The 23,498-nt window shown below is 38.3% G+C and overlaps 1 protein-coding gene and 1 non-coding gene across 3 annotated transcripts in view; both read right to left on the bottom strand.

Moving 5' to 3' along the window:
* Window positions 1-1,135: 1,135 nt before the first annotated feature.
* The window catches only part of LOC124410593, a 55,343-nt gene continuing 32,980 nt past the window's right edge, over window positions 1,136-23,498 (bottom strand). Inside the window, exons 2-12 of one of the 2 annotated variants that reach the window (XM_046889084.1) lie at window positions 21,752-21,783; window positions 20,545-20,706; window positions 19,917-20,023; window positions 15,837-15,920; window positions 6,922-7,085; window positions 6,254-6,436; window positions 4,202-4,357; window positions 3,929-4,081; window positions 2,778-3,039; window positions 2,134-2,532; window positions 1,136-1,590 (exon numbers count right to left, since the gene is read on the bottom strand). In XM_046889084.1, the coding sequence (XP_046745040.1) occupies window positions 1,174-1,590; window positions 2,134-2,532; window positions 2,778-3,039; window positions 3,929-4,081; window positions 4,202-4,357; window positions 6,254-6,436; window positions 6,922-7,085; window positions 15,837-15,920; window positions 19,917-20,023; window positions 20,545-20,560 (1,941 nt within the window). In that variant the 5' untranslated portion in view covers window positions 20,561-20,706; window positions 21,752-21,783 and the 3' untranslated portion in view covers window positions 1,136-1,173. The remainder of the gene's footprint in view (window positions 1,591-2,133; window positions 2,533-2,777; window positions 3,040-3,928; window positions 4,082-4,201; window positions 4,358-6,253; window positions 6,437-6,921; window positions 7,086-15,836; window positions 15,921-19,916; window positions 20,024-20,544; window positions 20,707-21,751; window positions 21,784-23,498) is intronic. The other variant, XM_046889085.1, reaches the window with a different exon arrangement.
* Window positions 5,732-5,803, bottom strand: Trnae-uuc. Its single transcript has one exon. It is a non-coding gene; the product is annotated as a tRNA-Glu (tRNA).

Below are 23,498 nucleotides of genomic sequence, written 5' to 3'. Positions count from 1 at the left end.
GAACATTTTCACACCGATTCATCCGAACATTTTTCTAAAGTCTAGTACCGCTTCGTTAAACTCACGTCCCAATTTATGTAAGCGTTAAACGCAGCAGCTTCTGCTAGGATTTTTCAATTCTGAGTTCAATTATCTTACGAAAAGTAGTACAAGACGTTCCGTAAATGCGAAAAGTCAGTAAATAATTTGTGAGTCTCTATACCTGGCAGACTTGTGGATCTTTCATTTCGCCGATGAACACGAATTTGTTCATTTTTCATAGCTGTTAGCAGCTTTCTGACTTTTTTAACACGTAACTCGAATTGTTCAGACAATTACATGATCCCTTATAGGTACTTATACACTATACATCTAACGTGAACTGATTAATTATTTTATTTTGTACAAAGTGACGTACTAATTCAAAATATTTCTCTTACCTATTGCAGAATTAATCGTACTTTCAGGCTATTTTATTACGAGTAATTATCATACTTTATCACTTTTTACATCAACATTCATATCTATTATTAGGTGCAATTACTACTTTTTCCTATTGCTAATCTAAGATACTAAACTCAGAGGTTTAAACCAGGAAAAATACACTGTCGAATACTGTAAACGTATATAATTATGTATTACACGTATAGGTACAACATCCATAACTACGTATTTTCGATAGATTGAAACGTTCGGTCTTTAGCTTCTTAAGCTACTGGCAAGAGCGAAAATGTTGGTAAAATTCATGGTGCAGACTGTTCGATGGAATACACAGAGAAACTCGGTCCCTTGGAGAGACACGCCTATTCACAAGAAGAAAAAAAAAAAAAAAAAAAAAAAAAATTGGTCGACCCAGCTGTTCATAATTTCCATCAGGGGTAATGTAGACAAGCAGAATTCCGAGACCGTGAATGAATTTTGGTAATTTATATATCGACGAACGAATTATTGGATCCGATAACGATTTCTTTAATTCAAAAGTATGCAAATCGAGATTTATTTACATATTTTTTTATACACCCAAATCATCAAAAAAAAAAAAACAAATTACGTGGATAAAGCTCGCTCTACATACGTTCGAATAAAACAATCAGTTATTGAAATTTGTTGTACAAATTCCAAAATTTCACCCACTTTTATGTTCACCCATATCTATAGATAATTAATCCTCGTGTCCATGCATGCATCCTGTAATCAGCACCATTTCTCCATCGGAACAGAGGCGAGCTGGGGTCTTGGCCTCGGAGATGGCCACCTAAGAGCACTTTGGCAGGATTCTGCTCTGGACGGAGTTCGCGGAGGCGGTTGTGGAGCTTGATTACCAGCTGGGGCTTGCTGGCTGGACTGAAGAGGCTCGTTTCCACGCTCCGAGTAAACTTCCGTTCTGTCCAGGCCCGTCGGAGGATCGCCCCGGTAATTCCTCTTCACAGGTTTTCGACTTGCTTCGTGCTGAGGCGTTGGCGGCGCACTTTCAACCGATTGGAGACTAGCTGCTCTGTGCAACGATAAACGCAGGGGCTTCTTTGGTGGCGTTGGACGCGTCCGGCTCTCGTGGGATCCTGAACACATCATGGACCCGTCGGACTGCTCGGATGCCCTTGATTGGGAGTCCTGGAAGCGGAGAAGAAAAAATAGAGAATACATTTTCACCCCTCCAAAAATATGCTCCGTGAATTATCGTGAATTTTTTAGTCAACTTTGAATAGCTGCCGTTGATAGAAGAAGGCTCGAAAATGAATGGTGATTATAAAGCCGAAATATACTGGTTTTATCCTGATTTTGAGTTTGCAAAATTTGAAAAATGGTCCATCAGTGTTTTACCGAACTTGCATTATACTCGCAAGAACGTTTTCAACACTTTTCACACGGTATAGACATAAAAACCAGATTTTAACACACATTCTATTCTTGTAAACGTTATAATAATTTTCTCAGGAACTAAAACGGTTCAGGTTCGAATTAGTCTCTCTCAATTTACATGAATCAAATAGTGACTTTCGTGGAAACGTTGTGAAAAATAAATTACCGCGAGGAGATTAGAAATTCCGCTTATTAGTTTCGAGGTTTAAAAAATTGTAGACCATTTTCCAAACTCCAAAGCTTGAAGTAAAGACGAAACTAGCATCATTCAGCAGCTCACCGAACTTTCGTTACCTGGATTCGGTAGTACGTTGGCTCCGAGTCAAATTCGAGAGACTGTAAGGAAGGGGCGTTCCTCCTGCTTTTATGAACTTGTTCCATTGCAGATTCCGCGCGAAGAGGTCTCCGCTGTATCCCGGAATGCGATTGCTTGCAGTCAAGGCTAGCCGTCGATCTGGCCAGCTGATAACCCTGAGGTCTCTGCCTGGTTTTCGCCTTGTGACCGTGGCTCGTCGCTCCGTCGGATCCAAAGTCCGACTCCTTCGAGAGCCGCGTTTCATTCATCCGACGCGGATGATCCCCGTGTCTCGTTCTGACGGTGGGCAAGCTCTGCCTCAGTTCGGCTGGACTTTTCGCCCCCAAACCCGGCAAGTTCCCAACCAGAGCTGTGACTTGGGGTCCCTTTTGAAAAACCTGCGCACAGTAAATGGGCCTTACTTATCGACTGATCCAAGAGTTAAGAAGCAACAGAATCAAGGCTTGAAGATCTCGATCAGTAAGTAGTGTTACTCTGGGTCTGAGTAAATTTAAATCATGCAAGCCCAGCTTCTGACTTATTTTCTTGACTATTTTTGGTCTTGTTTATTGCAAGGTGACCTGGAGAATGAACTCTCGAGGTGTTAAAGGGACCCAGGAAAAGGCTCAAGAACGATGAATACCTGGACGTGTTCCCGACGACTGGGCGGAGGTTCGGCAGGTGCTGGAGGTCGAGAGGGAGTCAAGAGGTCCCTGACCTGTTCCTCGAGGTAACCAATCCTGTGAGTGAGTCGAAGGTTGTCGGATCTGAGGGTGCGAAGAGCGGCGAGAGATTCGCCCTTCCGGAGAACAACGACTTGCGCGGCATCCGGTGCGACAGCCAGAAGTCTGGCAAGATCGCTCCTTCCGGCACCGACGACCAGCTTGCCGTTCACCTCCAGGATCCTGCGGTAAATAATACCGAATTGATGAGAAGATAACAGCCAAGAATGAAAGAATAAAAAAGTACAACCGTCGAGGAGAATCACATCTCTGACTGTAATGCATCGCGTATATAATATTATAGCAACAGGAAACTGGGATCGTTAACTCTCCGCAGTATTAATATTGTTATATGACTAATGAGATATATTCCTTATACTGTAGGTATATCCAACCACTTGCCAAGGTACTCGAAATTATTTTCCACTCACCGCGAGGAAGCCGATTCTAAACCCGTTACATAATTCATTTCTTTAAAACGATTACAATCTATGTTTATTATCATGAAATTTAGGTTGTTTGCCTCATTCATGAAACCGCGTTCCACACGGCGACGTTAAGTCTGCTACACAGTGCCTGCAAACACGAGGCTTAAAAAAACAAGGTGGTTCCTTGTATTCTAACAACGTTGGGGACGAGGTCGTGCGACCGGTTCAGGTAGCGCAATTAGCGGGAGCACATGGCGAACTTCCGGTGTTTTCTGGCCACGCTCCGCTACAACGACTGCCTGGGAACCTGCGGACTGTCAGGATCCTGCATTGTTCTAAGCGTTGATAGAACGCTGCTCGTATATAAATCATGCCCACAACATGATCCGATTCTCATCCTTATGCAAACCTACGTCCGATTATTCTGGTAGCCTTTGTATTTTTTTCAGATGAAAGAGGAGGAAAACGATATAATAAAAAACTCTACAGATCGAATTCTGAAAAAAATTATAAATCTATAAACAAAAAAATAAAAAAATCGTACAACTTTGATAGAGAATCGCAGATGCAAGGTATAAGAACATTTATTCGATGACACTTGTATACATTTTTCTTATATTTCTTAGACCGTCGACGATGCTCACCTGTCACCCTTGCAAAGTCCTGAATCTTCAACGGCCCAATCGACGTAGAGGCCCGGTACATCGTCTCTAGGCCCAGCTCCAAATCTGGGACTTTTAGGGTCGGCGCTGACTTCGAGGGCGTGAACGGTTACTTGCGTGGATCCGGAAATACAGCTGAAATAAGGAAGAAATGTTTTTTTGTTGTTTTTTTTTTTTTTTTTTTTTTTTGCAAGAAATTTTTTGGACCGGTAAAAATATAGAAGATATTATTTATTTTGTGTAAAACGTGGATACCTGAATATTGTGTGATTTTTCTGCTTCTCTTGCGTATCCGCAAGCTCTAAAGCCGCCTGAAGGGCTCGACTCTCTTCGCGGAGGGTCAACAGTTCCAATTCTTCCCTTCCCAATCTGTACTCCAATTCTGCCTGCTGTATCCGGACGTCTATGTTGCTGTGACCGATAAAAATAGGAAACGTTTTTATCGTATGAAATGCGGATGAAATGCTGTGTCTGACGTATATCTATACTAGGTATGTATATTAGGGTGATCGTTAAATGTAACGTCATGATGGAAGGTCATAAATCGACTCCAAATCTAGACAAAACATTTCTCTAATTTTTTCAGATTTTTATTTCGAGAATTTATTGTGCCCCCAGGATCCTGATTTTCTTTTTAATTAAAAAAATATGGAATTTTACGATTTCTGGGATCTTGCCTATTCATAGCGGTTTCGGATAAAAAATTTCTTCAGAATTACGGAAAGAATAATTAAAGAAATTCCAGTTGTGCACAAAGTTGTTAAAAATCGATTTTAATATTGAAAATTAAGGTAATTTGATTTTTTCAATACGGTATACAGAGGCTTGCTTATTATTATAATTTTTTGGTAACGCGCCTCACTCGTTAAACGCTTACGTCATCTTTTATTTTTCGTTTGAGGATATACGTTGGACACGTTTCAGCTGAAAATTGTATTTGATCAGAATTTTTGAACTTCGTGATTCAATAAAAATTTGAAAAGATCCATTACCAAAAGTCCATTAACAAGTTGTTTAAACAAATAGTTATTCGATAATTTATTGGTCGGCTCTTTTTTTCTCATACGAATCAAATATGTGCATTTTTCTGAATGCTTGTGAATTTTTCAAAATTTTTTCATGATTATGGAATAATTATTTGTTTGAACAATTTGCCAATAACTTCTGGGTAATATGATTGTTGATAATTGTTGTTCATAGCATGCCAATTGTTGTTGAATTTTTTCAGATTTTTATTGAATCACGAAGTACTAAAATTCTGATCAAATACAATTCTCAGCTGAAACGTGTCGTTTTGGTAACTAATGAGGCTCGTTACCAAAAAATTATAATAATAAACAAGCCTCGGTATTCCGTATTGAAAAAATCAAATTTCCTTAATTTTTTGATATTAAAATCGATTTTTAACAACTTTGTCCACAGGTGAGGTCTTTTAAATTATTTTTTCCGTAATCCTGAGGAAATTTTCGATTCGAACCCGCTGTGAATAGGCGAGATCCCGAAAATCGTAAAATTCCCGATTTGTCTAATTAAAAAAAAAATCAGGGGCCTGCTGGCACAGTAAAGACTCGAAATAAAAATCTGAAAAAATTAGACAAGTTTTTTTTCCACATTTGGAGCCGAACTACGAACATCCAACATTGAAATTTCAAAAATAGAAAGATATAAATACTCGTTTTCGTTTTGTATTTTAAACAATCGCGATCTCAATCTCTTCTCGTTTTTATCAGTTATGGAAGAAGAGTTTATTGAAATATTTGAGCGCAAAAAAGTTAAAAAAAAAATTTCCCATACCGGGAATCGAACCCGAGCCTCCTGGGTGAAAGCCAGGTATCCTAGCCACTAGACCATATGGGAGTTGAGAGAATTGTAGAAGATAAAATTTTTAAAGCACAAGCCTCGAGATCACATCTGAATAAACATGATATTATTAAATACTCATCGTCGTATCAACGAGATAATGATAATAACGCGGAAACGTATCATCGCGTGAGTTATTTTTACCTCGATCTTGGAACTAAAAATAAGCAGTATTCTATATTCACACAAACATTCCAAATACACTTTGAAAATTAAAAAATCCAAATCGCTATTTTGTATTTTTCTCTTTCGATTCACGTGCAATCTCTGCAAAGTAGAAGTAAAATGTTGGAATTGGTCAAAGTATAGAAAGTCGGAATAAAAAAGAATCCAAATCGAAGGTAAAAAAAATACGTCAAAATTCTATATCTTCCGTTTCCACTCTCGTAATTCTATTTCCGATCTTTCCACACGTTTACCCACCACTCCGCGTGGAATGAAACTTACTCGGTGATATCGAGACGTTCTAAAGCCAACTTGAGGTTTTTTATCGCCAGCCGTTTGTTGTCGGCGTCTCGACGCAATCTTTGGAGCCGATCCTCAGCCGCCTTCCGGTCGGATTCGGTCAAGGAAGGCCCGTTGCGTAAGGATAACCGACTGCTTAGTGTATTGCACAGTTGTCCCTTCAAGCTGGAACGAACAAAAGGATTTTTAAATTACGCTCAATTCGGTATTGATACTTGTTTGCAAAGTGCAAATTCATTTTTCGAGACTTAGGTACGCCGAACCGGTTTTCCACACAATTTACAAATCGGGATTTCATTCCGGTTCAACAGTCACTGATGAAAGAAAATTGTGTCAAAAAAGCGGAAATAAAAAATTCGATATATTATCTAAAAATCAAAAAACTAAGAAGAAAATTCTAACCAACGAGAAACGAAACCAATTACAAATTACAAAAGTATTTCTTAATCAGAGACATTGAAACAAGCTAAAAATTACACAAATTCCAATTAAAACGAAATATTACGAAGAAAACAAAGTCTCGATTACTTCCGTAGTAATTTCTAATCACAATAAATTTGTAAAGAAATATGAACCGCATTTTTTATCGTCAAAAAAGAGATCATGTCGGTTATTTTTCCAGAATTTTTCTATCATTGAAAAATATTTACTTCTGTATAATGTTTTCTTTGTCGCGAAGGGCTGTTCGTAGGGCGTCCAATTCCTTGCCAACATCCCTCGCGCGATGTCCCGCAGGTGAGGAAGTCACCCCAGCGATGCTTCCGCCCTTTTTTCGCCTCGGCGTAGTCGAGAGGGACACCTCGATGCTGGCCATCTGGAATAATTACAAGTTCAATTAATCATCAATAACAGGATCAGAGGCTTTGAAACGTGAGTACGTTGGATTTTCTTGTGCTTGTGATACTCGGCTCGCACACAAGCTGATCGCGAAAAGAAAATTTCTGTTCTTTCTACAGAGGCTGAATGTTAGGAAGAGATTTCAGACTCATATTAATGGTTCGAGAATTAATCTCTGTCCACAATCAACGAGGTCAGTGTGATGGATGAATAATTTTTTAACTTTGAGCTTAGAGAATAACGGTTCTTGTGATCTAACGATACGTAAAAATCTGCGGTCTTGAACTTTGTCACGTTGTTCAGACAGAAATTACACGTTTTTTTTTTTGTAATTCAATTTCCATACGTATATTAAATATTTTCAACTAATCGATTTTTTTTTTTTTTTTTCTTTCTAAACAAGTCAGAACACTGTTTGAAAAACATTGAAATATATTCAAAATTATGATTGTCTGAATATATAGTTAAGCGTCAGAAGTCAACGAAATATTTCCTTCCAAAGCACCAAAATTAGTTTCTTTGCACGCTAGCTTGACGTTGACGAAAATTTATTTAAAATTGCGATGTATGACAGGGTTGAATAATAGTTATAACTCGAAACCAAACCGATAGTTACTAGCTTTATGAATTTTATAATTTATGCGACTTTGATCGAACGTCTTATCACGTGACATTCTTATCGCGGGGGAATTAATTAAGCAGCTAATAGTTTGTTATATATTTCCTTTCATACGACGACAACACGCGTATAACGATATTAAATGCATGAGTGTAATTTGACTCAGGGCAGAATTCTCAATAAACTTGAGATGTGTGTGTCTCCTGTATAAATTATTATAAAAGTGTTACGTATGTACATACATAGTGTACGATATTATATATATCTATATATGCTGTTAGATCTTGTAGTATGTAATCTGAGTATCTGAGGTATGACAAATTGAGACCTGATACGCTGTAATATAGAAGCTTTACAAGTAATCTGCATATAATTATAAGGGAAATTCACGGCAACCTTCGACCAGCGCGTCCTTATGCAAATTCGTATTATAATTAATAGAAGCGTGTCTCGTGATATTCAATGCAAGCATATGTTCCTATAAGTGTGATAAATGGGTACTTGAAACATATGAACACCTAGAATTAAGTATTTGATGGATTCTTTCGCTTTTCCGAAACATATAAGAGAATACATTTTTTTAATTCATCAGTTCTTTCTTATCATCCACCTAAAATAGCAGACTAGGAGGATTAACGTTGTTTGGGGCCATTAATTAATTACGCAAGGACGATTTTAGCTATTTTTAACTCCCCCCCCCTCCCCCCCCCCCCCCTGGAACCCTTACGTAATTAATGAATTAAGTTACGTAATTAAGTAACACGCCTTTAGGTGTAGGTGCTACTGACGCATGCCTATGCTTCTCCACCACATTTCAAACACCTTGTAGAATTTTTTTATTTCTGGCTTTCGAAGAGCTTTTGATGGACAGAGTAAAAATATTTTTCCCGGGCGTAGGTATCTACCTTGCCTTTGAGTTTCCAGGTGTGGCTTTTCACGTAATAAGACCGTCATTTTACCGGAGGCTACATGTGGCGATTACCTTTGATCGTTTCACGGCTGAATAATTATCACACCGTCTACCAGACTGATAATACAATCTTTGAACAGTCACTGTAATATCTGGAACTTACTTTCGCCCTTGACTTAGATAATTTTTATCCGAAATTGATGCAGCTTCAACGACCAGCTTGGGGCGAAACGAAAATCGATGACCAGTTGAAAATGAAACCGTATTAATTAAGTAACGTGACGAAAGCCTTCGAGTTATTCATTTTTATAAATTAGGTTCGAACTTGAAAACGTTTCAAAGATTTCTTGATCAAAATAATATATGAATTATTTGCTGTACGAGGAGAATTACCGACTTTGTTAAGTAAAATAAATCGCGAATCTTGTCGCAATTATTGATAATAATGGATAGTCCTGAAATACTTGTATAAACTCATGATAAAATGTTTACACGTGTAATAAACTTATCTTAAGCAAGTGTCTGGTATTTGAATAAAAAAATTCGGTCCAAATAAAGCAAGCACTTACAATTTTCTATTATACAGTAAACAATCGACGTACTAAAAATTTTAAATTGCAATCAGAGAATAAAATAAGGACTAATTAAAAATCCTGTCAAATTTCTCGTTTCAATCACGTACGCGAAAATATAAATTCAGATTGAGAATAAAAGTTGAAATTCTAGGAATTCTGAATTTCACAGTAACCGAGATGAAGGAAGAGGCGAAACTCCATTCTGACTGTCTACGACTATCCGAGCGGAGATTTATGGGTAAAAAATGTGTGTATAAAGCCCGCGGGATCGAGGACTGAATGTTTATGGACTAATTCGTTGATATTGAGTTACGGTTGTAGGAGGTCCTGGACTGTTACGTGATAAAACTCGCAGGACGCTTAACGATCGCCACGTATTTTATCCTCGCATTTCCAGGCCGGAGCTCGACGCGTGGTGCCGGGGGTCAAGACATCCGGTTTATCCGGTCGCCGGGATGCGTGGGTGCAGCGCGATGCGCGAAATCCGCGGTACTCGAGGCGATTCATAAGGCGCGATATCCTCGACGATGCCTTAATCGCTCCACCGAGAAAGGATGCTGATCCTGCCTTTGCGTCTTGCCGTCGACAGCGGCGTCGTAAATTTTCTAATCCATTACGGGATTCATAATTAAGTAATGGTCGAGGGAGGCGGAACAGATTTGTTCGAAGGATATATCCAGGATCTTGTTCCTCGTGAGGAGGTGGTTGAAAAAACTAATTTTTTTATGATATAGACACTCGGAATGACCAGGATTCCGAATGTTAAAATACCCAAAATTCAAACAAAGAAAGATGGAATTTTGGTGGAATTTTCACCAAGTCAAAAATTTGCGAGACTGCAAATCTTCGATCATTCGGAATATCAACTCTGCCCTGTCGTATCTACATTAATTAATTAGGTTTTCATTAAGTTAAAATCATATTCGATAGCTACGAATAATCGACATCCAAGCTTCTGTTCATATTTATTTTATTATTACCTTTCGTTTTCATATTTTTAAAGAGATTCTTGTAGCTTACGAACATAATAATTGATGAATTATACTCAATACTATATCGTGATAACACAAAAATGGCAATGAGATTCAGTTTTATTGACTCAAGACGAAGTTTTTTGGTAATCCTATCGTTGATTAAAAATCAGCTAAAACGATGAAATCGAGTGAATAATTGAGACGTTTTATTTCTCTTTTAGCTTCAAAAAATCTTCCTTGCAAGTTTCTTTTACATGCAACATCTTAATTACTCGATTAAAAAATTAATATGTATGAGGCAACATTTTGGATGCTTTTTTATTTATAATTCCTTCATTCTCAAAGTGACGTTTTAAATATCCTTCGCAGCATTTGTACACGACGACATACATACGTAATATGTCAACGTAATACAGCTGTGCAGATGAAACTCGGTGTGCGAAAAGAAAGGAAAAGGAAAAGGTAAAGGAAAAGGAAAAGAGATGAGAATTTCGTACCGCTTTAATGCCTGCAATTTGCCTCCGGACTTTTAATGACTCTCTGAATTGCCTGCAGTGTCGCACTCTCGGCTTTCTTTCAGGCTTACAAAGCAAGCTGTTTGTTTTATGGGCAGCCACTGGTACCTACGGTTATCGTACGACGCGATTAGCCGGAAGTATATAGCTACGTCAAACATCTAAAACCGTTGACTTCGAACATCGAACGGCTGAAAACTGGGGACGAATTGTTTCGTCTTCATATTATTTATGATAAATTTCCAACGTTTTACAAATTCCGTGAATACGTATTTATGTATATCCAGGCATACGCGTCTGGAGGAAAAATTATGGGAGCGTTGAAAATTATACGTTATGTAGAAGATATAATCAGGAACTCATTTACATGAGCGGTATACATATGTATAGGCGAATCCCTGCGCTCGCAACGATTTCACCACCACGCATAGCTGTTATTTTATTCTTCAGCTTCTAAGTCCCACGATTAAGTAAATTCTTGGTATAATTATCGGGTTCCCGAGGTTTTCTCAAAAAGGAGAGAGCTGCTGCGAAAGAAATGAATGAGATAAAACGAGAGCAGGAAAATTAGTGTAACGTTTTTGGTTTTTTTTTTTACTGTGTGAAGGATGTGATTTTGTTTCGTTAAATCTAGCGGATCCCTCAGCTTCTCATTTGCGGTTTGCCTGAGCTGCGTGGCGACGCGATAACGCACGTACTTTGTGTACTTTGTGTACTTTGTGTTGTACATAATAGGTATACATATATAAAAAAAAAAAAAATCGATTACTTTTTCTTGTCGAGTAATCGGAAATTTGGGGAAAATTTTGATGTTTCAGTGAAAAAAAAAAAATAAATAAAAAAAAGACGACATGAAATTTTTCACTTAATTTTGGTGTGTATGATTTTAATTAATCAGAGGATGAAAATTGATTCCCCACGTTTCACGGACTACGGAGAGTTTATAATTTATCCGTTATCAGTGAAGCGAATGAAGGATGTTCTCCGCTAGTCGTTCACAGTGCCATCAAATGGCCTACATAAAGCTTCGTCAAGTGTGTAATTCACGATCAATGATACGAATACAAAACAAAATTTCCCCAAAACAAAGTTGAACAATGAGAATATAAACACGAGCCAAGCAAGTAGTCATCGATTATAATTCGTGACGTGTTATTAAACACGTGGACGAATAGGCTTTGACGTCAAGTCGTGAAAAATCTGAAGCAAAATTCTTTACTGCCAAAAGTATCTTGAATAACGATCGCGCACTAATTACGCTAATCACCGAAATTGATATTAAAACGAAGATTTAGCCGTTTGAACTTACATTTAGGCTACTTAACACTCGGCCTTCGAAAGAACGCGGGGAAATTATAATCACCAGGTATGTACTGTAATTACGTATCAATTGCGAGAGCGTACAGACGTAATTTATTTGAACGTGGAACGAAGTGAAAAAAAAAAAGATTTCACAAAGAAGAGAAATAAAAAACAAAAAACAAAAATAATAATCAAGGATATATAAATCACGTTGCAATTAGCGGTCGGTTTTTACTCGGCAAACAGTTAGGTATATATTATACAAGCCGCTCCAATTATAACCGACAGTTTTGTAATTGTAAATCCTGTGCTGATTAATTTTAATCGTCTGTGCTCAGCACGGATCGAAGCTCCGGTTGTTACAGGACGCGAAAAGTTCATTTTACGAACTGCAGGTATCGGTCGAAGGATATTTTATTCACGCGGCAGTGACGATGAGCTTTGAGATATCCACGCGTGGATATTAACAAGGACACTTAATTCAAACTCGTGTTTAATTATTAACGACAATTATACACGCCTCGAATGGGGATAATAACCCGGGGTTGTTTGTAAGAGGGTGTTTATCACAGCGGCTACCGGTCGTATAAACCTCTTCCGGCACGAGCGCGGATTTACAACCGTAATACAAGCGTGTAATTTGGTTTCTTTCTTTATTTGTTTATTCGTTTATTTATAGAAAAGTGATGCGTACCGGGAGTTTTATCTCGAAATCGTCGTTCAGACTATCCATTTTCAACATTTAGCGTATCGAAATGTAGCCTCGGTTGGGTTTGATCAGTTTCACGGAAATCTTTAGGTACAGCTGCAGCACTCGGAAAATGACTTGACCCTGCGAGACATTTTTTTTTCTCCTCTTCATTTTGCTGATAGAAAAAATTGAAAATGGTATAATGGTTCGGGAATGTCTAAAAAAAAATTCAAAAATCCAATATGACACATAAAAATATTTCGGCAATTATATCCATAGTAAAATGACTTTCGCTTGTAATTTTTTTTTTTTCAACGTTTTTTTTTTATTCGGAAAAAGCCTGAAAACTGTAAGAAGGGAAAATCGAGCCACTCCGCTTTCAAGCTTAAAAATTTTTATATCCGACGTAGGATTTTTCAGAATCTTTTCAAATCCTTAATTTTGGTCGGTCGGTAAAATTGTAGAAAATTCAGATTGCGTCTAAAAAAAAAAAAAAAAAAAAAAAAAAAAAAAAAAAAAAAAAAAAAAAAAAAAAATTGCTTTCGAAGTGATAACAATCATAGATAAAATCGTGCGCCAGGTCGAAGTGGCGTGGAATGCCCCATATACATCCTTGACCCATCGGATGGATGTTTGAAATCAAGCGCGTATTTCAAGGGAATGGGACGAATTTTCCACGAGATTATCAGGACGCGAATTACACAGCGGTCCCAAAGGATTCGCCTGCGGGATGAATCGAGCGTTTTTAGCGAGGTTGCTCCTTGTTTGGCGGGAGAATTTTTTCCCCGGTACTCGGTGGCGTATTCCACTTTTGGAAAGCCAGAAAAGAACGGTGTTGAAAAAACATTCCCTCCGGTTGGAACCGCGCACCGTATGTCCAGACTGCCAGGTCACTGACTCCTGCAGCGGACTCACAATCTCCCAGGGCAGATCTGTCTACGTTCCAAGAACCAAGGGCGTACGACAGTCCGGTGCGAGACGAATTTAACTCTCTTTGTACGAGTGGAAAAGAATTTTACTAATTTTTTTTATCACACCTTTGGTCAAAATTATTCTGCGCAAGTATTTTTCTCACGGAAACGGCGAAGGAAAAGATATCAAACCAAATGTAGAACACGGACAGTAAAAATATCGGATTTGTAGAATTCAGAGGTATTCGGTACCTACGGAAGTCTAAAGTGTAAAAAGGTCGAATAATTTTCATATTTGAACTTTATAAAGAATTTTCAATTTTCGTTTATTTGTAATAACAATTTTCCATAGCATATTATCTGCATAAAAAGTGTAAATTGCTTCAAACTCTTAACCAGAGATAAAAGCCTGAGGCGTAAAATTGTTCGTAACGTAGAGAAATGAAATGAAATTAAATGACGTGAGATCACGAAAGGGTGAAATGGACTGACTGATGCAGAGTCAAGGTTAATTAATTATCAATCATCTCATTGCTCGTATTTGAAAACAGGTCACACGTTCCGGTATCCAGTAATTACAGTCTTCTCGAGTTACAGCAGAAAGCCTTTTTTGACGCGTTGATTTCCACAAGTTGAATAAAACGCGTTAAGTACAACTCAAATACATGATTTATCTTATCTCTTCGTTTCCCCAAAAGTTCGATATCTACACCCTCGTAGGTATATGAAACTAAAAGTTGTAGAAATAATTACAGCTACAGCGTTTTAAAAACCGGTTTGGGTGTAAAAAAAAACACTCAAAGTCTTATCAACTGTTTAAAAAAAAACCATAAACTCGCACTCCAGCGTTCAGCTTCAAATTTAAAAAAAAAAAAAAGTTTTAAACAATATCTTTCACGGTGTGGATAAATTCTTTTTCCCTTTATTTATTCAAGCCACACGACACGAATGAATGTGCATATTTTAGTTGCTTAAATCGATACGCTTTCCGCACGTCGATCAATAAATATCAGGTACGATCGTCTAACAATAAGAAATTTTCATCGAAATAGTGAAAGAGTTTGTCGATATTTTTCTGCAGACATCGCGTGAATCCTTTCTGCGCAGTTAACTCGAGATCCGCAGGATCCGAATCCTACGCCATTGGATATCAGGACCGATTCCGGGCGTGGGGCGGTTTTAATGGCTCTCGAGCAAGACCCTTGGGTTGGGCCCGAAAGATCGGAGTTTGGTCCACGCATCTGCATATAAATCACTGGTCGGACAGGCCCGGCTGCCGAGGGCCTTACAGCGGTCCCCGATCATCGCGCCGAACCGAACCAACCGCCTTTGGCTTGCCCGGTTGGTGAAAATAAAACAAAAAAAAAAAAAAATACCCGGGGGCTTCGAGATAAAAATTCGATGCCTGCAGCAGGATGACGATGACGATAATGATGAAGATGATTTTGTTACACGTTTCGAAGAGTTCAGAGAAGTCTAGCTTACACGGCATGGAGTAGAAATATAAATTTTTTTTAACTGTTTTTTTCTAGCTGCTACAACATTGGAAGTAAAACTAATTGGTGTTTGTAGAAGAATTTTGAACGCAGTGATCTTCGATATCGGCTGTAAAAATTCTCTGGTTATAGGTACTAGTATTATTTGTGCTGATTGGGGCCCATTAATTAATTACGTAACGATGATTTTAGCCATTTTTAAATCTTCACAATAACAATATATAAATGAAATTGTATATTAAAAATGAAAAAATAGATTTGATAGTTTGTGGAAAGTCTGAATAGAAATTTTTTCTAATTTTTGAAACTGCTCTTCAATTTTCTCTGCGCTTTTTGTTTCCCAAGACATTGCTGTACGGACATTTTGTCTCAATAGAAAATGTCTATTATGCATATTCCGACTTGTAAAACATTACGTAAGAAATACTTTTACTCCTTTTCCCCCTCACCCTTGGGACCCTTGCATAATTCATGAATGGCCTCTATAATGGTCCAGAAACACACAAGCTAGAAAACGAGTCTTGGGATCCTTTTTTTAGACTCGTCTATAACTCGTGTATATATATAGTATAACTTGAGTGTGAAAGTAAAAAGTGAAAAAAATTTCGTGTAATTAGATTCGAAGTGGAGGTTTCTTTCACCTTTGCAAGATCTTCGATATTTTTTTCAACGCCATGCGGACTCGAAAAAAAATCGAGTTATGGATGAAAAATACTTTGAAAATCGCAATTTTACCTTAGCCTCCAAAGTTTCTAGCTGCGCCATTCTCGGCTCTAGAAGTTGTTGCTGTTGAGCGTTGCTTCCGGTGTGCAAGGCGGTCTGCAAATAAAAAAATGAATTCTGTATTAATCTATACATTGACGATGATCTAATCTGTATCTGAAAAATTAAACAATCATCTCGGAGATTTTAAACAATTATGCTTTGCGAAGAATAATAATACAATATACAGTAGCGCTAAAAATTACTTTGACAGTATGAAATTCATTATCATTTTGATCCGTCATCTTTTGTTTTTATTCTTCTTTAGTTTAACTATATTTTCAATCTAACAAAAGTTAATTTTTATCAGTTAAGCATGAAGAACATCGGATTTCTTTACATACAAAACGTTATTGATTTTTGTATTTTATGTATGTTTGTAACTAAACCAATTTATACGTTTGTCAAAATAGTTTAGACCGCCACTGTGCATGATAAATTTCTTTGAAATGATAATACTTAGCAAACGTGTGAAAATTCTAAAACTGTCCTAACTCGCAAGGTTTACAAATTTCTAAAATCCACCATGCATAAAGGGGTGGAATTAGTAACAAAAAACGGATGAAAAATCCCGACAAATTTCAACCATCTGGAATTTGGCCAAAATTCGACCAAACGAAATTGGAAAAAAACAGTGAACCGGAATTTCGCACGATTATATTACCTCGCACAACGTCGTCACCCGGATTCGTTCTCCCTTTCCGGCAACCATAATCAATTTGACGATCTAGTAACGCGTATATTCCGTGGCATGTAAGGTGCGTGTCTTGTAAAGAAGCAATTACCTTGTGCAGCGAATCGGAGAAGCGATTTGGAGGCGAGTTCAGGGGGGGAAAAGGGATGAAATCACGGGAAAATAAACGGCGTTATTCTCGTTCCGGGCGATCGGTATTCCCGCTGCGAATCCGCGAGAGAGGTCAAGGGCCAGGAAATCGAAAACCCCGCGATACCGGGCGAGTCTTGCATATAAATCCGATCGCTTCACTCGCGACAAGGATCCTCCAGGTTCTCGCAGACCGCAGGGGGATTTGCAAAAACGCGCGAGACTGCAACTGCAAGAACTGCAGGCAATGCAGGCATTCTTCTATAGGGTCGAAAGGTGTCGCCGACGTGGGCGAAGAATGTCTCGCCTTCAGGGACGACTGAATGCATAATAAAGGCGGCTGCGGGTGCGAAATATTCGCAGATTCTTCGGGGATGTTTTTAACCCTCCGTTTCTCTGTATCCAGTGAAACAAGGAAGTTTATACTGTAGTCACCGAGAAAATTAAAAGTTGAGTTTACACTGGATTTCCACGTTTTCAAGTCTCGAAGATCACCTCTAATTATTTTCAGACGGACGTCTGAATGTATGCGTGTGTGTGTATGGAATCAATTTTTTTATTTTAATGATTTTGATCTCGTTGACGCAGATTTTCCGAACTTAGAACTTCCTGGATTTTCACTCTGATCGGTTCGATATACTTTTTTCATTACTTAAATAAACAGAATTTCAAAGAATCAAACAAAAATCATGACATTTTGAGAATCGATGAATGGATTCGAATGAAAATTATCGCTAATAACGAACCTAAGATCAGGTTTGCAAAATTCAAAATCCGCGTATTCAATAAGGTGGGGGAAAAAAAACAATTGATTTTCATGAAAATCACGAATCTGAAGGCAGATTGCGAAATCCAAAATGTCGATCTAATATGTCGAAAAAAATCTAAAAATCTGCAGAAATTGTTAGGCGGAAGTATTTTCGGTCTCCGATACCGAATCCAGAATCAGACTGCCAAAATCTGTAATGGTGGATCCACTATAGTGGCTTCAAAAAAAAAAACGTCATATTTTCATGTAATTTGGATATCGAAATTCGGATTGGATATGATTCTTTTTTTTCTCTATGAACTTGGAACCTGCTACGGTGTGAAAACAGGAAGTTCAAGGGCTGGCTCATGGCCAGTTCAAAGCTACTTGTTGCCTTGCGTTTCAGTATATATACGAGATTCAAATTACCCTCCGCTTTCTTGCCATTTTCTTCTTTGTACAGGCTAAAGTTTTGCGATCGATTAAATTGCTTTCTGTAGAAAGCGAAAGGAATATATAGGTATACAGATCAGCCAGGATTTAGCCTATATATAGCAAGCCGACCTCTCGTGTACGAAGAATCGTTGATCTGTCTGAAACTTTTTGTAAAAATTACTTGAAATATACAAGACTTGTAACTAAATACACAACAAAGTAAACTACCGCGCGTGATTATATATTCGAAGCGTGCCTTAATACGTCTAACGGTAAATTCTTCGCGAAGTAAAGGAAGAAATTATTTGTATTTGTATAAATATATATTCCTGACGGAAATTATAAAATTATTGTTACAGTTACCCTAATTATGCGGTGCCTGCCGATGTTTCGATGGTTATTTTTTATGTTTATTCATTTATTTATTTATTCATTTCTATTCTCTTCATTTTCACCTCTTGTTCAGAATTAAAAGCACGCGTTTATATAGCGAGGAAAAAATCATCCCCTTTCCCGCGAGTTAATTGCCGAGAGAAGTAAAATTCACCCCCGGACTTCAAGCCTCGAGAGAAACGTGCGATGTAATTGCATGGGTGATTCATGGGACACGAAGTGTGACGGCCGTGTATTGAGTACCTCGAACAAAAGAAAAAAAACCAAAGAAGAAAAATGAAAAATTAGTAAAAAGAAATAAAACCGAGCCCTGAACCTTGCGCAGGCCTTTCCGAAGCGGAAGTCTTACTCTTGAGAAGCAAGTAGCTACTGCTTTTACCGTAACTGTACCTTCACCTCGATCACTTGCCACAGCACCATCGTTCCCTGCTTGTAATTGGTGTGCGGAGGTGTGCGATTAGTGGATTAAAAAACTGCTGCGTCATTTGCGTGCTGCAATCTCTTTTCCTCGGTAAAGTGTTCGAACGTTGTTTTCCTTCTACTAAAATTGGAGTCGCGAAGTCTATATGTGACCTGAAGTGACTTTTCGATAAGTTTTCACCTCACCTCTCAATGAGAAAAATTTTGTTTATTATAATTAATAGGAAATTTGAGTTGAATGGATATTGTTAAAGCAACTGTTTGGAATCACAAGGAACTGAGGTGAAAGCAAATATTTTGTGCGATTTTTTTTTTTTTTTTTTAATACATTTCTGCATGATTGTAACGTAAAATCAATCTGTTCAATTTATGAAATTTTTTTTTGTCGATTTATTGGTGCACCAACATTAAATTATCGCTATAGATACAAGAAAATGTAATAGAGATAGTGACGATAATCAAAAAGAATAATAGAAAATCTAATTTTCATTTTCTATCCATATCACTGTACGTTTTTCGATTAAGGTTAAAAAAGGTAAAAAATATTCAAGTTGAAATTTCTATATAAATAAGAGTAAAACGATTTTGAAATTCCCCGAATCCCTGAAGCGATCTCTGCTCAACTTATCGCCGACACATGCGGCATACATTTTGCAAAGAATTTCTGCATTTCACCTGCATGGTAATGAATTTTGCGAAGGTTGCGAGTGGAGAAGAGTCCGAGAGATGATATCGCGAGGTAACCGCAAGGGCAGCCCGTCGGATCTTAACGAACCAGCGAAGGCCCTTCGCTATTCTTCTCAGATTCTATTTTCGCATAAGTGCATGGTCAGTAGATCGCGAACAGCTGAATGCTGCTCAAGTCTGGGTAGATAAGACCAACGCTCCACCACCAACTTCACGAGTAAATTGAGCCGAGCCATTACGCATGCATGCAGTGAAGGCTTATCGCGAATTCCTTTTTTACGCCTGCATAATTCGATTTCACTGTCAGTTATGCACGCGCCCATCGGAATCCACGTTTAACCCGACATAACTCGCATTTTTTTTTTTTTTTTCTTTATAATCTTATCATGTATAACCATTTTTACTTCAGACTCAACCATGGTGTTCACTTTTTTACCTGATGAGTGGCATATTGTTTCCTCATCTGTGTTTCTAATTTCAATCGAGCAACTCGGTTTGTGTCGAAAACGGTGCAACAGTATCGTATGAACGTGACTCAAATACTCACTAGAGATATTGAACGCTGCTGAATCTTCAGGCCGAAATCTTCCTTCTCTTCACCGCAGTCCGTTGTGTAAAGAATTACGCTTTTTTTTGATCCTCTGGAACACACGCCTGTTAAAAAATTAGATCTTAGCATCATTCAAATTAAATTGTTTTATATAAATTTAAATCTTTATTTTCGAAATTGCTCTGGAAAATTTCATTTCACTATCTTTTCCGATGTCTTTGGAATTCCCAAAAGTTTTTTAAAGTCGTCTGAGCCGAGATCTGAAGACAAGATTTCAACGGGCACAAAAATTCGCTTACTTCTACGTAAAAGCACTCGATCATGACACTCAAACAGTGTGTTAACCATACTTTTTTCCCTCTTTCTCTCTAGATCGCGTCAAAAATCTCTGTAAATCTGAGTACGGATTAAAATTCTGAATTTGAAAAGTTCCGTAAAGGCTTAATTCCGAATTTTTTGATAGCAAACTTCAACCCCGCCTCGTAAATATCTCACAGAAGTCACAGGGAGAATGAAAATGAGTTTATAATTCCAGAGATGACTTCTCGCATTTGGAAACCTGGCGCACTTTCTCTCGCTCAAATAAGTTACATCCCGAAAACTGAGAGTGTCAACTATCTCTGACCTGAGTGTCTTCCCATTCCGGTCGAAGAGCCGATCTTTCGTCAAAGGTTGGGAGCCTGCGGAGCATCGGTAACCACGAGACGATCTCATCACGGAGGCAGCATCGCGGTCCAGGAAACGTCCTGCGGTCGAAGGAGGTCGAGTAACGTCATGAGGAAAACTCCTGCGTGAAACGAAAGAGGTATATATAAATACAATGCAACACAATTCTCAGAGACACGTACTGCGGTGAGAAGAACGCCTGAACATTCTCAGATCTGGTTCGGCTCTGACTGACATGACGTGAGCCTCTGATGAAACGCGTTCGCGAGAGGAAGAAAGTCCCGTTTTACAAAGGTTGCGGAAGCAAAATGACGAAAAATTAAATGGAAACAAGCTAATCTGGAAAATTAGAGCCTTCGGGAATCCAAGCCTGGACACTCTGCAATTATCGGTTGACCCTGTAGATGGAACAAAGTTTCTACGGTTTCGAAACAATCGTGGAAAGCTTTGACTTACAATTAGAGCTTTCAAGTAACGCGTTACACGACCTCTCACGACTATGGTTTTATACAATCTTTGTTAAGCCTCGGGGGAATAATTAGTCCCGGTTTAAAACCGACACAGATACTCTACGAGGCTTATTATTACGTGCAAACCTAGTGTACGCAATAATGCTTGCTAACAATGTAGGTATATCGAGCTTGAGAACCGCAGCCACGCATCGTATCTTATCTTTACACTCTATCGGTGTCACGTAATAAAAACAACCCGAACAATATCTTGCCAAGGTTTTTATTTCGTTATTTTATATCGCTCCAACAAGTTTCCAGAGACGAATGAATGGTTTATTCAATTTTTAAAAACTGTGACTTGAAATGGTCGGGTTGGATTCGTATTTCGGTGACATATCAACGTAAAATAAAATTTCAAATCGATGAATTTCGACGAAAATTTCCTTTTTTTTTTACCGGTATTATATGATAACTTCGCAGCGATTGTAGTTTATCATTGTATCCTTAATTTTTTCGATTGGGAAAAAAATTACCCTTTATTCAATATTCTAATGAAATTCGAAATTATTCCACTTCACGCTTTCAGATGAGAGTTTATTAATTTTCCAACAAAAAAAAAAGGGAAAAAATTGTTTTTGATTACAAAAAATTACATCAATCAATAATGTGATTTTTACAGACTTTATTATTAACAACTAAAATTTCTACACCGACCTTAATTTGCGGTTTTCAATTACGTCTTCAATCTCACCAAGTCAAGTTTGGTTTTGAAATTTCACCGTTTGATTCCATGACTTTTTTGCCGTTTCTTAATCCTCGACGTGATGAAACATGCGATAAATTAAATAAATTCAATAAGCAATCTTGATCGCTTCAGGTTGATGCCTGACGTACTTGTCGGTTTTCGTCGTCAATAAAATCAGTCTATATATTGTCATAAATCATATCGGCACGATAATTTTTTTCCCAGACTTAAAAAATTAACGCGCTTCAGCACCAGAGCACAAAGTGCGAGGTTCCGCTTGACGTCGAGCACATAATGACGCTGGTAGCTTTTGTATAGCCAAATAAAAACGCGGGATAACAAGGAGGGCATCAACTCCTTATGGTGAGACGCGGAATCGAGGCGCCAGCTAGCATTACGTACGTTTATCGTAGCTGGATGTCAGTCAGCCCACGCTTTCAATGTCTCCACCCTGACTCGTAGGCATGCATGCCGTGTATATATATCTATAATAACAATACCATAGTTAGGCGAGTCAGATGAGAGCTGACTAGCTGCTAGACAATACTCGATTGCAATGCAATTTGCATAAATTATGCGCACTCGCAAGTATTTTATCCCGTCTCCTTAGTTCCACTCCTCTGCCTAGATCTCTACCTCGATTATAGACGCAATTGATAGTTTCTACGTTTCGTTTTTAGTTTGTGAACTGTTTAAAGCCTTTTTTTCAATTACTGACCGTTTCTCGTCTCAACGAATTTCTAGGAATGCAGAAAATCCGAGGTACAAAGTGTAAAACCGATTTTCTATTTCATTTTCATAAGTTCTTATCACAAATGCCGGCCTGCCTAGCAATTTAACAGACTGAATCGTATAACAAAAAGGATCTGTTTTTTTTCTCAAGTAAGTCTGCGAACATATTTGATACGCGCAGACAGAGGGGTTGGAGGCATCTCTCACTTTTTATTTGCCTCAATCAAGATTCCGCTCGGTTTCGCACTTCGTTGGGATCAAACGAGCTGAATTTACTCTCGAGCTTTGACAGGTCTGCTCCGTGTCCCTCGTGGCTCTTCGATTCGACCAAAGTCACAAGTTACCCAAAAGCGGAGTCTCATTTTTACCCTCCAGACTTGGTAAATCCATTTAGATCGCAATGAACGTATCGAGAATTTTCGAAATCGCATCTTAAATTAAAACCGACCGATTAATGTCGAATAACTTTGAAAAGCTTCGCTGAATGCCTTGCACCAACCAAAATGGCGGGAATTTAAAATTTTGTATGTTGGTATACCTGCAGGACCAACCGTTGTTGGGCCATCACACAAGTAGATGCCTATCCCCAAAGGATATATTACGGGTATTGTCTTTATGCGTTGGGCTGCGGTGCGAGTTGGCGGAACTCATCGTCACGGGCGGTGGAACGCATGACGGTGCCACATAAACACGAAGGGGGTCAGACGGAGTTCAAACACGGGGTAATAACCGTGCCCAAAACCATGACGACATCAGGAGTTCGCAGCTGCGAGTCAGGTGTCGAAGTGGATAAAAAATTGAAGCAAGAAAGATAGCGTCAACGACTAAAGAAACGAAAATTTTATTCGAGGATGGGGTTGAATTTCCGAAATTTAAATGTTTAAAAAACGACAAAATTCGGAGTTTATTGCTGGCTGGAAATTCGATGTAAAGAAATCAAAGTCATTCTGGTTTTCGTTTTTTAGAATTTTTCACATTAACTCG

This window comes from Diprion similis, chromosome 9, assembly GCF_021155765.1.
Source record: "Diprion similis isolate iyDipSimi1 chromosome 9, iyDipSimi1.1, whole genome shotgun sequence".
In the NCBI taxonomy this organism is placed as follows: domain Eukaryota; kingdom Metazoa; phylum Arthropoda; class Insecta; order Hymenoptera; family Diprionidae; genus Diprion; species Diprion similis.
Note: the sequence above shows the minus strand (reverse complement) of the source record. Positions and strands in the feature narration are given on the sequence as shown.